The following is an 18413-nucleotide window of genomic DNA, read 5'->3' as shown; positions in this document are numbered from 1 at the left end:
CATCTGCACTGTGGCAGGAGAAGCATCACCAGCAGCAAGTACCAAGACATTACAGTCACATACAGTGCAGTGGGCAGCTTGGTAGGAACTGCCTGAGCAACCTCACCACTGAACTGAGATGTAAGAAAACTGAAAGAGATGCAGAAGACTCCAAATAAAAGCTGTGAAAGCCCCAATAGGGGAGGACAGAAGAAAAACCACAACAAGCTCAGCCTGTAGTTCTGTTTGCATCTGCTTCCATAGCACACTAGGCTCGGTAGACTGTTAAGGTAGTTTCCCTACTGTTAATAGACCTGATGTATAAACACCTGTAGAATCATTAAAGACACTTCTCAGGATCAGCGTTAATTACAGCAATGGCTCCAAAACAAGTTTAGCAGGAACATGGGTAATAAAATATGGCAACTCGGGAGTTTTGGCAAACATTTTATAGTTTTTATATAAAAGTTTCAGTAAGAAACCAAGCAGAATATCTGATGGAAACATCCGCCTTACAACAAGTTCAAAAACAAACAAAAACCAACAAAAAAAACCCACCCCAAATTATCCCACAAAAGAGAAAGGGGGTTGGAAATAAAAAGGAGAATTCCAACCCCCCCAGAACTCTTTGTAATTATAAACCAGAATATGAACAGAACACTTAAAATAATCTCAGATTGTTTGGCAACTCATCACATCGTTACAAGAGACACATTTGATCATAAGAAAAGTTGAACTTTATATACAACTTCACTTGAACATTTGCTCTTACCAGAGTTAATATACATTAAAAAAAGATTCTGGCAATAATGCCAGGTTCGATTTTTTAATACCTGCGTATAAAACGTAACACAAAATGCTGAAGCTCTACAGATAGGAGAAGTGATGTTTCATTTCAATGGGTCCCTCTTGTTGAAAAAGACAAATACTGAAAGAACGGCTGCTTAGTTGCAAAACAAAGCTGCTCCATGTCAGGGTAGAGTTGGCTGGCTGCAAATAAACCTCACCTAAAGCTGTTTTATTTCTTGATGTTGGTAGTAAAACCACAAATGAAAAAATATAATCTATTAAGATCAGACTTTAAGTTTCATACTTTGTCTCAAGTGTGAAGAGAAAGGAGCCCAGTTGCTTTCACTACGCCAACCTACTGCGGTGCATGCGAAAAAACCATGTTTTCTCAATGGACTGGGTGCATTTCAGAGAACTTCAGATTTTAGACAGCTCCGGGGGAGTGAAGTTACCTATCGATGCCTGCATAGAATGTAAAATATATAATTAAAAAAGCCTACAGTATATACTAAAGTTTACAGACCAATGCTTTCCATATAATAAATAAGATGTCCGTTGTTGATTAGATTCATACACAGAGTAAAATACAACCTATTTTTACAAGTTTATATACAAAGTGTATTAGTAGGCCAGGGGTGTCTCAGGAGTTGGAAGCATCTGCATTAGCACGTCACATTGGGTATCCCCAACTTTCCAAGTCAGTGATAAAATATATAACTGCTTTGTTTCTCATTCAGATACAAAGTAAACTTATTTTTCCATCTGAAATAAATGTACATAATATTCTGTATAAACAATAGTTTATAAAGCTGTTTAGAATGTAACTTAAAAGTACTGCGTCGATTAACTTAGAGCTCTGAAAGAAGCACGTGCAAATCCCTTTGCTTTAAAAAAAATAGAAGCACAGATTTTTTTCCTCCTTTTGACTCCTCCACCAACAGTACCAGCTGGTAGAGATTATCGCTTTGCTTTCTTCACTGGTGTCTCCTCTGTTTTTTGCTGGCCTTTTCTCCGTACTGCTGTTGGGCTGCCTTCTCTTTTACGCTTCGTAGACTGCACCTTTTGCCTAAAATGAACAAATAAACACAGTTATTCATTATTTTAACAGTGGTAGCAGCTGGAAAACAAGGGTGGTCAAGCACAATCCTGTTTAAATGATGGACTTCAGTGTACACCTCTAATGAAGGTTTGATTTGATGCATGGCCTGTTTGACTACAAACTAGCTACAAAGAGCAACTGAGCATTACATTTGTTGATCCCTTAAGATTTTACACAGTGACCTCAAACTTTAAAAAGTACTAAGTTTACCAGGGAAGAAGGGAAATAGAAGTACATTGATGTAAGGACTCAAAAGTTACTCCTTTTTTATCACCTCATCTTAGAAATATCTTCAAGCATCAGAATCATTACATATTATGTTGCTTTAACCTGAACTACAGGTGCTCCCTTCCATCCCCTACTTTCAGGAAAGAACCACAGCTTCAGTTAAAATACTGCTTAACAGCACTTTCAGAACAGAAAACTAAGAACTTCCCAAGGACACACACACACACACACCATCCAGTCTTTGCAAATGTTAAAGAAAGGAAGAAAAAACGTAAACAGGAGAAAATCCTTTGAAAGCTTTTATATAATACAAAAGAACAGAAGAAAGCAAGACTGATGTTCAGATTTTGAACTAGTATTTTAACATATAAATGTAGTCACTTCCAAAACAAAAGTACCTTTAACTTTCACACTTACTGTGTTGATGAAGATTTGTTAATCTTTGTATCACTTGGTGACCTCTTTTTTGCTGATAGTTTCTGTTGTTTTCTGGGAGAAACTGAATTGGGACTGCTGCCTTTAGAAGTTGCACGAGTGGTTGGCTTGCTGGACTGCATTCTGTAATAAAAAAAGAATGATGAATGTGTATATAACAAAATACTTTTCCAAGTCACTTTCTTTTAGCATTCCAAGTGCAGAAAACTAAGACTGAACAGTATTTGCAACATATAAATCAAAGTCGCCAAAAGAAATGGTGGAAAAATACCATTTGCACGCTTTTAAACACAGAAAGACAAGCAGAGCTATGCAACTCCATAGCAAATGTAAAATCAAAACTGGCTACTTTACTGACACTATTAAAGGAATGACAAAAAAATCCTAGCTCAAAATCTGCAGTAATTCTGCTAAATAAACGCCCATGTTTAAAAAACAAAGTGAAAACATAACAACAAAAGAGGGAAGGAGAACAAGTTGTGGAACAATTTGGTTATCCAGTATAAAGAACTCACACTTGGCTTTAGTATTCATCAGTTCAAAAATATGAAGAAGTGGTTGCTGACAACCAGCTTCACAAGCCAGACTGCTGAACTACCAAGTTTTCTGACCTAAGAAAAGCTGAAAACAAAGAGGCATCTCCTTCCATTTAACTATTCCCAAATGCTACTTATAAAACACAGAATAACTGTGGCACTTTCAGGTAGAGATGCTTTGTTTTGTTGCAGCCAGAAAGTTAGTACTGGAAATCTGAGAAACAAGACCAACAAGAACATCTGTAAATACAAAGCAGATGCTTCCAAAAGCAAGAGGAATGAAAAAACAAATGTCTTACCTTTTACTACAGTTTTAGAGTTAACAGTTAGACAAAAGGTTAGACTCATTTACCATAGCAGCACTGCTGTTCACAAAGTGGTAAACATTCAAAGGTTTAGTCAAGATGACGACGTCTGCTACATTTCCCTTTGCCTGCCTTTCTGCACACCAACTACAGATAAAGAATGGCTCCTTGCAAGCAGGTTTCTTGGTATCTTTTGCACTAATCTTTTGCAATGTGACTTTTTTTTTTTTTCCCTGAGCTTGCTGTTCACTAAAATATAAATGAAACCCCTACAGTTCTGCATATTCATGTATTTAGCTGGGCTAATATTTGGAAAAAGAAGCTGACATTGAAAATTACATTTTTGCCTTGTTCCGACTCCAAATGCTAAATGGTGAACTGCAGTCAGATCCCTTTTAACCTGTTAGTTAAAAGTGCACAGACCCATTTTCTGAGACATCACTGAGACGCAAGACTGACAACAGGATCAGTTCTTACCTTCTCACATATCAAGTCTTTCTTTTATTACCCTAAACAGTCTCTCACCTCCTACCAATGTTGAATCAAGGCAAAACATCGCCTCTTCTGCCTTGTTATTCATAACTACAATAATAGTTACCTCCTCTCATACAAAGACTAAAACTCCAGTTCCAACAAGACTTTCCATTCTTCATTACTTAAAGAAAAAAAGCTCCTGATGCTATAAATTAGATCCAATGTTATATGGCAAATTTCAATCAAAACAAATTGCAAAGAAAACCTGAATCCAGAACTGGGAATAATGTAGCAAAAAACATCTGTGCCTCTACAAAGAGTTACCTTTGAGCCTCTAGTCTTGTGGCTGGTCTAGCTGTGGACTCATCATCTTCCTCATTGTCTTCTTCCTCGCCTTCCTCCTGCTCTCTTATCTCCTCTTCAGACGTTAATTTCCGACGTTTTCTTTCTGGCTCCAGCATTTCTGTCCATGTAAAATTTTACACATGTGCTATAATTTTCCAAAAGCCCTCCAAAAGGATATGGACACTTAGTTTAGAAAAGGTATTCTATTCACAAATCCCATTTTAAGCAAGTTATTTTCCATTTCCTTTATGCTTCCAAAGTTTTTAATTCATACTTGTTTGACTTAATCTTGTTAACACATTTGCAACAGTTTACTTATGCAGCTCATCGCCAGAATTCATAGAAAATTCATGAGGCTTTATGGAAGCATCTGGGATGTAGCAATTTTGACATGAGATTACAGCAATTTACACATATTTACATAATATTTACACTAGCTGTAACTCAATGATTTTTCCTCAAGAAAGGAAAAACTGAATAAAGCTTATCTTACTGCTATCAGTATACAGAAAGGCACAGTAATATCTTTTCATTCTGTTAGGAATAGCACAGTTTCTTCTTTTTACCAGTTTCCTCTGCTTGAACTAGAGAGCGCCTGGGTTTTCTTCCCCTTTTACGCACGGTCATCTCTGCTTTCCCAGCTTCATCTTCCTGAAGCAATAAAATGGAAGCAAGACAAGACAGTTTCAATAGAAGACAAACATTTTTCACTACATACTGCACATAGACTTACAAATTAAATTGTCTGCACTTACACTTGCCGTGTCCTTCTTATTAGATATGTCTGTACCTAGAAAAGAAAGAAAAGAACTGAATCCTGAACTTCAAATCTTTTACTAATCAATTTTAAAAGGAATGATTTCAAATGCTGTCAAGTTTGCATAAACATCACTGAAAGTCAGAAAACATCTATAGTTCCTAAACTAGAACTCACCTTTGTTGCATTTTGTTATGTACAGTCTGACAACAATAATATACTTTTTTTAAAGCAGTGAAGCTTTTATATGCTTGATGCTATATTTACTGCATTTGTTGCATTGATTTTTTTTAAGTGGAAAAGCAAAAGTTATGTCCCTATTTTATTTACTGTCAACCAACAGCAGAGCCAAGAATTATTTAGCTTGGAAGGCAAACCTGAAGGTCAGCTAGACCAGTCTTGCTCAATGTACAGCTAAAGTCAAAACGCTCAAGATCGTGTTCAATGCAGTTCTGAAAATCTCTAAAACCAGAAATCCCCAGATCCTCCGGGCCATCTGTTCTAATGCTTAACTTTATCTACAGTGAAGCACCAAGATGGCTGTAGCTCAACAAGGGAACAAACCCAACTAATACCTGACATACAAGTTAGTGAACTTCCTTTGCTGAAGAAGCCTGGTTTTTCAATCCAGTGCTTCCTACAGACTGGCTTGTGCACACTGAAATAAATTTATGAACTCTATGAAGCATGTTGTCCCAACCTGGCCTCTCTCTACAATACATTGTTACCATTTATACTCCAATTCTACAGTGAGAAAGATGATAAAGTTTGAGGTTTGCCAAATAGAGTTATATGCAATACTGTAATTATTTAAATTCCCAGTCACTGAAACAGAGAAACATCCTAAACAACAGCAAGTTTTTATACCATCTTTCTTTTTTAACACTTTTTTATGCCATAAAATTACTATCTATTTTTGTTTCTGAAAGCTAAAAATAAGGTCAAAGCCTCTAAATTCATCTCTGCTTAGACCAAGAGAGCAAATACAGAAGCATGGCAATTTGGTGTACCAAAAAAGAGGTCTCAAAGCAGAGACATATTCTTAGGCACATACACATGTTCTTTGAAGTTATGTTGTCAAAATTACAGGAAAGAGCTTTTACACAGAAACAAATTAAACAAAGCAGAAGTGTGCAACTGCTTGATGAAGAAGCACAATAAAATGAAGAACAATACACTGTATTAAGAGCTTCACACAAAACAAATCTAATTAACATATTAAAAAGACTTATTAATTCTTTGATGTACTGAAGGCAGGTATTTAAAATTCTGGTAAATGTTGGCAAGTGTATAGCAAAATACCCTGTGATAAAAGACAATGTAACTACAAGTTACATCTTTCTTAAGAGACCCAATATTTCACTAATATGTGAAAAATGTTGTACTTCTGCCTCAAGGTGAGTATAAAAGCAATTAGTACTAACAATAACAAAAGCCCTACCAACTTTTCAGCAGCAATTAGCACAAGAATAATTTTAGTTTCAAGCCCACTGTCAGATGTTTCTACTTACACAGGAAGAGTTCTACAGATAAGTCCTTTTCCACAACTGAGTAATTACACAAGAGAACTGTTAAGGTAGGATGTTGCCTCTGGAAACCAGTTGTTTCCAACAGTATGAGTTACACTAACTGAAAACTCTGCTTCCCATTATGCATGTGAATGTGTCTGCCATAAAGACTTGTGCAGAACAACCTCAAGTAAAAAGGGCATGAATGTCTGCATTTGTTTATAAGCCATTTTTCAATTTCCTTTCAGCTTCCTGAGTGGATTTTAAAATATATTTATGAACAGCTTTTATGAAAAAAGCACCTAAACAACTATTGCAGTACAGATTACTTACCTGTTGAAATTAACTACACAGCTTTAAATTAATCACAATTTTACCTCTTACAAATGACAGGTGTTTGAATGAGAAAGAGAAATACAAAAATCTCTTTTTATCTGGCTTCAGCTTGTAGCAATAGAAGTTTTTCTAATGGAAGGTAAGCAATCTTTTTATAAAGACTTCATAGTAGTTGTGATAGGGGAAAGAAATGTCCCCTCAAGCTGCCACTGACCTCCACAAATTTACAGAATTGCAGAGTCACCAGGGTTGGAAAAGACCTACAAGATCATCCAGTCCAACCATCCACCCATCACCAATAGTTCTCACTAAACCACGTCCCTCAACACAACGTAAAAAAGTTCCTTGAACACCTCCAGGGTCGGTGACTCCACCACCTCCCTGGGCAGCCCATTCCACTGCCTGACCACTCCTTCAAAGAAGCAGAATTTCCTATGTACAGCCTAAATCTCCCTGGCACAGCTTGAAGCCATTCTCTCTAGTCCTAATTTATACCCACGGATAATGTAATTAACTGAACATAATTAGATTTCTTTCCAAGTTGTCTTATAAAACATAATGTTTAAGGACTCATCTGATATTCTTCAACACCCCCTTGTACTTCTCTCATGGTTTGCTTACCTCTTTGAGGACTTTTCCCTCTACTTGCAGAGGTAGGAAATTGCAGCTAGAAACAAAAAAGAAAGAAGAAAAATCAGAAAAATTCAGATTTGTATTACATAAACACAGAAATTCATCTCCATTCATAATAGAATATATCTGCAAACTCAGAAAAAAAAAAAGAACATTCTAATCAACAGAAAGTTCTCACCTAGTTACCCTCCATACAAATGAAATGACTGTAGTTTCAGTAACCTGACAGAGTAATCGACAATGGAAACCATTACAATAATAGACACTAAACTTAAAAGTAGTTTCAGTAAAAAACATTCCTGAAAATGTAATTCTCAGTAATACAAAAAGCTTAGTGCAGCAGTCACTTTATATGTAAGTACACATACAGACTTACAAATTACGGCCATAAGAGTTTTGTATTTATTCAGAACACAGAAAAAGCCAGGTGCACCTACGTGATCTCCTGTGACGACTGTTACTAAAATCCAATTGCTTTAATCACTGAACGCCTGCACTAAGATGTCTATGCCACCTCTGAAGTAGTAACACATTTTCAAAGCAGCCTGAGAAGACTGTCTTGCAAAGACAGCATGTAGCCTTGCAGAACCATTTTCTCAGATGGGGGGTAAATACTGCTCCTCCTGGAGCTGGCCTGCAACTGACTGGTACAATTACCCACCATCAGCAGGAAGTATACAACCTTTAAAATGGTTAGCTAGAACAAGACAATTCAGTTTCAGCACTGTGTAAAAATATATATATTGCAGAGGGAATTTTAAGTTAGTTAAATTCTTATTTGGAACAAGAAAACAAACAGTGCTGAAACAATTACATTTCACTGTAGTAATACTGAAACATATTGATTAGGAAAACTGAATTCAGACAGAAAACTGTACCAGACCTGTAAAAGGGACAGGACCCTGAACGGGCTGCCTGGAATACTGAATGAACAGAATAAACAGGGGCAGAAGAATATCTGCTATTTATAGACTAGGTAGATTCCCAAGACTTTTGACAGCCATGCCAGCAGGTACCTCACCAGGCAAGCATGCAGAACACACAAGTTTCAATGCAACTTTTTTTTGTTTAGTTTTCAATCATTACCTCTTTTTATGCAAGAATTTTTTGCTCAATCCATGCTTGATCACAGTACTGTAACCCAACTGGACTACAGAAGTGCTTTCAATAGAATACTTACTTATATAGCAGTGATTTATGGCTCATGGCATAAGAAATCAACCTATTACTGAGCTTTAGACTGAACTGTTTTAGGAGTGCTTAACTTACTACCACATGTCTCTGTTTTCTGAGTTAACTACACACAGTGTAATACAGATAGTACACGTTCATTCTGAAGATATTAAGAGCTACTATATGCTGTTATTACAACAGGCTCGGTAAGGACAAGAGCTTTAAGTTTTCTGCATTAAATCATCCTTGATCATTAGGCCAAAATTATTCACAGCACAAGCTAAAAGACATGTGCATGTGTTCAGAATTTTATCCTGCTTGCAGGTATACCGATAGTGTAACTATGCTGTACTAAGACTGATCCTGCTATTTGCCTTGTTCAGACTTAAAAGTATATTTTGCTTGTAAACTCTGTTATATCAGGATTTACTTTTTATAATACTTTTTATAATTTTTGTATGTTTAATGTGAACTCAGTTATCAGGCTTGCTACAGAATGTTTCTGAAATATCATTACCTGTTAAAACAGAATAATGGATCTCATGCTTAAATGCACCCAAACAAAATAAAGGCACTTACATTGCCAGTGCTCATATCAGCTTTTGACTCCCCACCTGAGGGAAGAAATATGAATTCAGAACTTGAACGTTACTATTTTTACTCTTTTTCCACACAAGCATTATGAATTACTTACCACCACCAGGCTGTACAGCTTCAACAGGGTGTTTGCGAGGCCTTCCTCTTTTCCGTTTTATTATCACAGGTTGATTATCCTGTAACAAGTAAAAAAGTATTTCAGTTACTACAACTAACATCCAGTATTGGGGCAATATAATATAAAGACTGTTGTCAACATAACGTGATACAAGCAGAAGTAGTGCTTGTTTAGAAATATAGCATAGGTGAGGCACGTTTTGTAAGAATGGACATCGCTTCTCATAAAATTCATTGGCAGAGCCGTAAAGAAATAAGACAACTCCTGATAACGCAAAGTTCTGAGTGGCTGTCCTCAGGCACAGGGCCTTTTGCACCCTAGGATTACTAGCGCAACGACACATCATCAGTAGGGTAAAACTAACCTGTCTCACAATGGTCTAAACCCAGCTCACATTCCCTATTAGTGGGAACCTACTGAGTCTACAAATGTAGTCATTTATTCTTTAACTTTTAAAAGCCCTTCTTCCATTTTCAATGCAGAGGTAAAAAAGTCTTTATAACTGTGTTCACTTCTGGATTCAGACAACAATTTACTCTCAAGGTATGTTCAGACATACTTTTACAACAACCACTGCAGGATATCACAAGTATATGGTTAAAAGATAATAAAAAAGAGCTTGGATTTGATGAAGTGATCCAACTGTCCACATGTCAATTATGAAGTTTCCAGGAAACATTATTTGTATACAGTTATATATATGTATACAGTCCTACACAGTTATTTTATATAGAGTTTGTAAGCACCATTAAATGCAGAAAGGAAATTACTTCTATGTTAATAATAACCACTGACGTCTTATGGTGCATGTTTATGGTTTGTGACAAATAAATACAAGAACCTTCGGTACTTTAGAATATCAAAAAAACTCACCAAAACTCCTACAGCTATTTACACACAGGTTGAATCAGAATTTCAGCATCGCAGTCAGCAAAATACAAAGTACTTGTTTTCTGTCTGAACTGACATTATCTCAATTAGTTAACATAAGACCACTCACCTCTACAGAATTTTCATTTGATTCTAGGCTCTGTTTTGTCTTTTCAAACGTTTCCTGCTCAGCGGTAAATTCATCTTCACATGCACATAAAAAAAAAAAAAAAGAAACTGTGCATCTTTATTTTATTAGACAAGGTAAAAGGTACAAGCCACAATCCCTGCACTGGAAGTACTGTATCAGTCTATGGCCTCAAATTCAATCCCCCTATAAACATCCATCTTGTAGCAACAATATGTTTGACTGCCAGAATGCCTCCCTGACACTAGATGATTCAGAAGTGGCTTTTAATTTAAGTTAAATCAAAGTTCAGCAAACTACTATTTAATTTCCTCTCACATTCCCTGAAATGGTAATCTGAGGATACAAGCTAAACAGTCTCAAATTTTTCAACAGAGAGCGCACAACTGTTGATAGCTCTCACTGTATAAGACAGCATGAAGTTGCATCTAAGTCAATATTAGCCCTGTGGCTATGACTTTTTTTTAAAGGTGTTTTTACAAAGACAATTACAACAGTTTAACTTGTACACTCTTTCCTGGTTGGTTTTTCTCCGTAAACAAACATGACTGTTTTTGACGGTGCATTTGTCATGATTTTTTCTTGAATGACCCAATAGTAAGAGTTTACTATTGGTTTGAGTTAGAAGTTCTCCCTATGTCCTGAACTTGCTATATCCTTTTCCAGTTGTCTACTTGCAAGTGGCTTCCCAGCATGAACACTGCAATGGATGCGTGATATCCCCCATAACTCCTTATTTGGGTCAGTCTATCTTCACAACAGGAACATCACATTTACTTTCACCATTAAGGGAACTAAGAATAATGCATTATTTGATAGCAGCAACAGAATACAACTAGAAAATTTATGCAATTATTTGTCTGGGTTTGGATTTCTCATTGCTTGCAGAAACATTCAAATAATACAAGCATTCAGTATGGGGTCAGTAAATTGCACAGATTATTTATTTTCATTACCTTTTTCTTCCACAGCACCTGCAGGAGGTGTATGCATTACAGCAGCTTCTTTGGAGACTTCTGCTGCATCACATGGAGTTATTTCCTGCATTATTTTGAAAAAGAGTATTTTACTACAAATTAAAGATTACAGGCAGTTACTTGCATTAAGAAAAAAAAAAGCAGTTATTTTTTCCATCAAGATTTTATAGTGTCTCTTGAAAAGTTTGATGCTGAGAACCTTAATCAAAATCAATAGGTGAGATAAAGCAAAACACTCTTCATGTTCTCTTAAAAGGAAGATTATTTTTCATTAAGTACCTGTTCTGATCCAAAATTGCACTGATCAGTGCAAATACAGAACTCAGCTCAAGTTCGATACCATTTCGCAGATTTCAGATCAGTACAACCATCAAGATGGTGAACCTACTGGACAGTTGGAACCCTGTGGTAGTTCACATGATCCTAGGCTCTTAACTACAGTGCAAACAGGCCCACAACACATCAAAGATGTTCTATGATATGTCTGTGTAATACAACAAATCTGCTTTTTTTTTTTTTTTTTTGAGTACTTCCTGAAAGTTGATTGTCATTGTGTAGTCACTTTCTATTCAACACAAGAATAATTAACAGTTAAAAATGAAAATACATCACAAAATAAACCTCTACAGAAATAAACAATTTTATGTTTAATAATGAAGGTCTTATTCACACTAGAATTACACAACATTAAAAAAGAAAAATCTTCTCAAAAATACCTTGATATTACTAAGTTTTGTTCTGGAACACTGACTTGGTTCATCATCCTTTCCTACATCCTGAGCTATCAGCTGGCTGCCTGTAAAAACAAACAACAGTTCAAACAGATCTTCATTTGTCAGATTTTTATCGCTTTTATACCAGCACACCACTGAAAAGATTTTTAATCAAAAAGCAACATCTTAATTACAAAGCTATGAACAGAAAGTTAGGTTAGCCTCTCTTGATAAAGGAATATAAAAAAATTACACTGCAACCAGAAAAAGCAGCTATGAGGTACATTATAATGAATACTGCAGGGTTTCCAATCACACACTTGAAGAAATCAACATTCTTAGGAGCAGAATAAAGAGTTATCAAAGAAACTATTTAGCCCAATGCATTTTTTGTTGTTGTTCTGATGCACAAAAAAAAAAAACCAAAACCATGAAAGAACCTTATAGTAAAGTTTTTTTGCAGTAAGTCTTTCCTGTAGTTAAGAGATGAGCTTGGATAGATATCACATAGACCCCTAACGATTATGTTAACCAAATGTCTAAATGAATAAATTAACTTAAATATTTAGGCCATTCAATGGACTACTTTCCTTCTCATCTGATTCTAGATGGATGCCAGTCCTCTCAGTCTAGCAGTAGGAAAAAAACAGCCTCACAAAGCTCGGTGAATGGCTAGATCCCTGATGTATGTATGAAGCTTTCTTCAGCTTTATACTCCTTTTTTCTTTTAATGATAAAATTAGCAATTATTTTATAGATTAAAAATAAATTGTTGCCTCTATGATTAAAAAAGCTACTATTAAACTCTTGTGTACTACTGAATTTGTCACCATAAACTGATAGAAATATTACAAATAATATCAAATATATTGAGCTGTTTTCAAAAGAAGATTAATTGCTTTGGATTTTGGAATTCCTCACTCTACTCTTCCCTCCAAAACAGATGTATGTACTGATCACAGCAGGACTTTCTTTTGCAGCAGTAAAGCTTTACACGTATTTGTGTAACTCTGTATCACTTACTTTTTTCTTCATCCTTCATTCCTGAAGTTGTACATTCTGTTACTCTAGATTGATGCTCCTCAGTTATTTGGCTGTCCAGGTTTTCCACCTTTGAATAAAATACAAAGAAATGTAACTCCTCACCTTCCCCCCTCTCCACCATTAAGTTTATAAACACAGAAGGGAAAAAGTTACTGTTACTAGCTACTTTTAAATAAAACAGGTACCAAAATGGAAGGCAGTGGCATTATAAAAGTAGCTTGCTCACAGAGCTCTAAAAATGTTACTATTATCATGAAAGAACTTCTGACTTGTCACATTTTCAGATCTTTTAATTAATCTTTTTAATGAAAAAAGGCTTAGCTTTAATTAGGCATCCAACCATGTGCTGTCAAAGCAATGTATCATAGCAATTTACATCAAATATTTTCAGATTTAAAATAACGACACTCTCCTATGTGCAGGATCAAAACTGACGCCTTACTAGAACCAAAACAGAACCAACCAGCAATGGAATATGGCAAATTTAATATCCATATAATTAATAAGTTACAATCCAAGTTAAATAAATGAAACTTTTTTTTTTTCTTCTTATCTGTATTCAATATCTTGTTTCTGCTCCCTAAGAACTTGATATTTTAACTTTCCTAATCATCCTTATTATCATTACAGGCTCCACGTTCTTGTAAGATTGCAGTGGATTGCATCAGAAGAACAGCTCTCTAGTTCTTACTCAAGTCCCCAGTATAATCCCTATTTTTTGTCCTCTGTTCTCAAGGAGGACAATTAAGCTTTTCTATTAGCTAACAATCATGAGATTGTTGTAGACTGTTAAATAAGACAAGATTTATTTACTAAATTCAAGAGTAATTGAGCATCAATGTACACAACTGCACAGTCTCAATATATATATAGGCTCTGCTTATACAAGAAACAGTATTTTCTTTTAAAGAATATTTCATGTAAATAGAAGTAAATGCAAGCAAGATAAAAGCAGCATAACAGTAAATTGAATAAATCTTACGTGAATAGTTTCTCCATCTTTAGCACTATTCTTCTGCAGTGAATCTATTAAAAATAATTAAAAAAAAATCAGAAATGTTCAGTAATAGGAAAGTATGGCAGTATTTCCTATTTCACCTCTCTGAAACGATTATTAAGTACCTGAAACTACACAACTTATTTTCACTACTGGAAATATGATTCATCCAAGCACATTAACCACCTCCTTAACCACGTCTGACAAACTTAAAAAACAAAGAATATGGTTTTCCAAAGCATGGAATAGCTGAGAATCGCGTCAAAGTTAAAACAGTCAATCAGGATACTGTGACCTTTGATATACCTTGCAACTCTGAAATTTCACATTTAGTTCTGGCACTTGTTTAAGCCAGAATTTTGTCCATCACAAATCTAAATGCTAAATCATAGGATGAAGCAAAATATGCTGAAAACTAAGCTGTAAGACTGGGCTTGGCAGAGAGCTGATGCTTACATAACTGTAGCAGAGACTTCAGTGATACAGTGCACACAGAAGTTGCTGGATTTCTAGGCTCTATTATACTAAAACTGCATTTAATAAAACAGCTTTAATAAAACCCTTACATACCACATGAATCTGGAAAATAATTATAAATTATTGATAGTAATGAATCCTCTGCATTTTTTAAAGCTATTCCATGTAAGTACAAACAAACAAACAAAGAGGTTGTTCTATAAGGCTCTGCAAATCCTTTATATCTGATTCACATTTTTACTTTATACAGCTGCTAAAACAGTCCAAACACTTTTTCTTTCAGTTGCAATGCAAACACAAACCTACAATACAATGGAAACACTTGTATATACAGCATTATATAACATCTAGCTGATTTCTTAAATCTTCATGTTTTAGGAACGATTATGCACAGCTATACAGTATAGTTGCACAATACCTTCCAATTTTTAAAGCAGCATCAAATGAAGAGCTAGATCCTACCCACTCAAACAGCAATGATTTGTTTACATTCCAAGGAATCTTGGACTACTAAACTACTGTGTCTGCTGTTCATACTCATGACAGGACACACATTTGTCTTTTAAACAACTTCCTTTTACGTATGTTGGGCCATATATATAAATACACGTATATGTGTGTGTGTGTGTATGATGGTATGTATAAAGATTATTGTATGGTAGAAGAAAAAAAAACTCTATGAAGGGCTACAAAGCACTACTCTTTTGTGTGTGTCATAACCAAGATGATTTACACAACAAATGGATTTTTGTTAAACATTTCATGTGGAACAAGATTATCACACCCAGTTCAATCTGCACATTTTAAAATCTAAGTATTGTCTGCTGCATGACTGCATGATATAAAGTGGCACAGTTTTTCAGGCCTTTGGAACAAATCTCAGAGTAGAAAAAAACTGGTTATAGTTTTGGATCTGGTGTCCTGAAGGACTGCATTCCTCTAAATCCACTCTCAGGATTTACATTTTCTTTCTTGTGAGCATAACGCATCTCTTACCACCTAATGCAATATGCTAATACCATCGTTAAATCTGACCTGAGCTAACTCAAGAATATAAAGGAATCTAAAACTCGACACAACACATGTATCACCTTACTCAGTTTGTTCCCCATTTGGTATACAATTATTTTGGTATATGTGTAAAAATTTACAAGTGAGATTTACAGCGTGTCCTTTCAATTTATGCTTTCAGCAACATTCTGTAAGAGGAAATGCATCTTTCAGCTCTTTGGACTCTATACAGCAGTACTGTCGGTACCTCCTGGAATTCATTTTAGTTCTGCTTGTTACTCCACCAACTGAAGATTAGCTCTCATCTGGTAGTGTTGTAAACATCTTTATAAAGCATCTGGAGCACAAAATCCATCAAGATGGGAACAAAGCATGGGTTTGTTTCTGCTTTAATAAGAAAGCCAAACAACTGCAACACATTTTAAAATAATGTATTTCTGGGAAGGAGGGTTTTTTCTTCCCCCATTTAAGAATAACATTATGCACTGAAAAGGAGTTACTGAGTAAAGACCTAGAGTTGACTGAGACTTCTAGCTAGGAAACTAACTACTTATAAGTACTCTTCAAACTTCAGTAGGTGACCAGAAACACTTTCATCTTCTGGAGAGCCAGACAGAACAACAGCTACAAGTAAATACATAAAGAAAAATCTTCTTGTTAATTCTGACTTGCTCATATACCACTTACTTTTGTCACATCCCCAAAACACCTCTAACAGCACAAGAAACAAGGACATGCTAAGTTCAGAAAGAAGCAAGTCACTCTTTGGGAAGTTTCTATATGTCATCTGAGGAAACTTCCTTCTTCCTCCCTCAAATATTTTTTAATATCAAATAAAACATTAGCAGCCTGCTTTATTTTTTTAAAATACTAAACGCTTTTCACCTTTCTTTTAATGCTTCCTAGTAGAAGATATATTAATCTCCCTCCTTCTTGCAAACCAAATACAAAGGCACACGAGTCCCAAAGCAACATGAACTCCTAGAAGCCTTTCCACAAAGGTTTCTGGAGGCTTTGCTTCAGTCTCTTTAGAAAAAGTATTTATTGAATCTAGAAATAGATTCATAGAATTACCTTTTTGTAGTTCTTTAATACGAAGATCCACACATACTTCTTCACTTTTTGGATTTTCAGGCCGTGGTGGCTAAACACAAGATGAAAGGAAACAAAAATATGACAGGCATCTAGTTCAAATATATTTCATTACCCTCCCTCATGTAGTAATGGCTATTGTTTTATGATGTATAAGTCTTCAAAAGCATTCTTAAGATAGTAATACAAACATTAATAACACACTGACAAAAATTAGTCATGTTACTGTGGAACAATGTAATACCATGAGCTTGACTTCAGAGTTAAAGCTGGTACAGTAAGAACAGATTAGTTTAACAGATCTCAAGAGAAACCACAGGAATTCAAGATGCAAAACACTGAAAGGTGTTCCAGTCATTATAAGTATCATAGAAACATTCACATACACAGAAAAACATGCAACTGGAAAGTATAACAAAGTATAGTGAAGCCTTCCCAACTTGTGCCTTTTTTTCCCCCCCCTTCTCTTTTTAATTCAAGCTGTAAATCAGCTTTATCATGAAAATGCATGGATAAATATACTTAACTCCATGTAGCATTATGTTAAGTCTAGACACTGTAAACTCAGACACAATGCCATGCGAATATGACCGTACTGACTGCAGGACTACCTTATGCTAGCAAATAGTAAAGCCATTTGCAAGGGGTACCTCAAATCAATAAATGCCACTAGATCAAAGATGACTCGGGTTTTCCTGAAATGCGTTTCAGACACTGAAACTGTGATTCAGAAAAACTCAGGTGGTCTGCCCTGAAGCTAAAGATAGTATCCCTACGCAAGCCCCAGGCAGCCCTATTAGAGATGCTTGTGAGTTCCTGAACCATACTCTGAAGCAGGTAAAACATGCACTTCTATTCATTTTGTTGTATATCACTTCAAAACACTGAACTAGTGACCGCCAAACATAAGTGTTAAGGCATATGTAACTACTTTACAAGTAATATAACACGTATGTGTACAGTATAATTAGTTCTAACGAAAAACAATTTTGGATATCACTGTCATGGAAGGAAACACAGCTAAGGAAGGAAAATGGTTCTACCACAGAATAACATGGACATCACACAACTTCAATGACAGCTATTTAAAAGAATACAGCTGAAAGTCCTGAAAAAATGACTAAGTTTTGAAACGCAGTTCTTATTGAACAGAATTAAAAGGTTTAGTAGTAATCTCAGAAATTAAGTAATCTTAGAAATTAAAACCATAGAAGAAACAGTGAAGAAATTCAAAATATCATCAATACCTCTTCAGTTCTCAAGTTAGTTTCAAATTCTGGTTCTTCTGCCAACTTTGGTAAAGCTCCATTATTGCCTAATGAAATACAAACATGTTGAAATTATTCGATTACATTACACTGTATTTAGCTCAGCACTTTATTCAGCTACAGTAGGACACTATCCTTTAGCATCATCTCACAAGTATAGCATGCAAAGACAGCCTCATCTTGTAGGCAATGGAAACTACAGCAAGTTTATCTGCAGCAAACCAGTTCAAAAACAAAACAAAACTCAACATTTACAAGAACACACTTCTGTTTTCCTTAAATAAAAGAAGACTAGTGAATATAGGCTGTCAGGATTTACCAGCTTACTTCTGTCTTTGCTTTTATTTTTCTTGCTTTTCCTTTGAAAACATCAACAGATTTTCTGACCCAATTATAAATAGCAAATTACCACTGTATTAATGAATACAGGTACAAGTCAGTGCTAAGAATTATATTTTTTCTCTAAGTGATGATTAGGATTAAACCCATAAGCTCTAAAACCAG

General features: G+C 35.4%; 1 protein-coding gene across 4 annotated transcripts in view; it reads right to left on the bottom strand.

Annotated features, from left to right (window-relative positions):
• Nucleotides 1–413: 413 nt before the first annotated feature.
• Nucleotides 414–18413, bottom strand: part of BOD1L1 (biorientation of chromosomes in cell division 1 like 1) — a 36617-nt gene continuing 18617 nt past the window's right edge. The window contains exons 11-25 of one of the 4 annotated variants that reach the window (XR_001555256.3): nt 17889–17956; nt 16624–16693; nt 14047–14090; nt 13044–13131; nt 12024–12103; nt 11287–11371; nt 10313–10386; nt 9292–9370; nt 9177–9211; nt 7413–7458; nt 4946–4980; nt 4757–4841; nt 4170–4354; nt 2513–2653; nt 414–1834 (exon numbers count right to left, since the gene is read on the bottom strand). Coding sequence is in view for 1 of the 4 variants with exons in the window: in XM_015862662.3 (XP_015718148.2) it covers nt 1726–1834; nt 2513–2653; nt 4170–4308; nt 4757–4841; nt 4946–4980; nt 7413–7458; nt 9177–9211; nt 9292–9370; nt 10313–10386; nt 11287–11371; nt 12024–12103; nt 13044–13131; nt 14047–14090; nt 16624–16693; nt 17889–17956 (1178 nt within the window). In the remaining 3 variants the exon portion in view is untranslated. Of the gene's footprint in view, nt 1835–2512; nt 2654–4169; nt 4355–4756; nt 4842–4945; nt 4981–7412; nt 7459–9176; nt 9212–9291; nt 9371–10312; nt 10387–11286; nt 11372–12023; nt 12104–13043; nt 13132–14046; nt 14091–16623; nt 16694–17888; nt 17957–18413 lie in introns of those variants that run through there. The other 3 variants (XM_015862662.3, XR_014945512.1, XR_014945513.1) reach the window with 3 other exon arrangements.

This window comes from Coturnix japonica, chromosome 4 (assembly GCF_054131305.1).
Source record: "Coturnix japonica strain WE chromosome 4, WE-NBRP24, whole genome shotgun sequence".
Lineage (NCBI taxonomy): Eukaryota > Metazoa > Chordata > Aves > Galliformes > Phasianidae > Coturnix > Coturnix japonica.
This window is presented reverse-complemented; position numbering and strand designations above follow the sequence as displayed.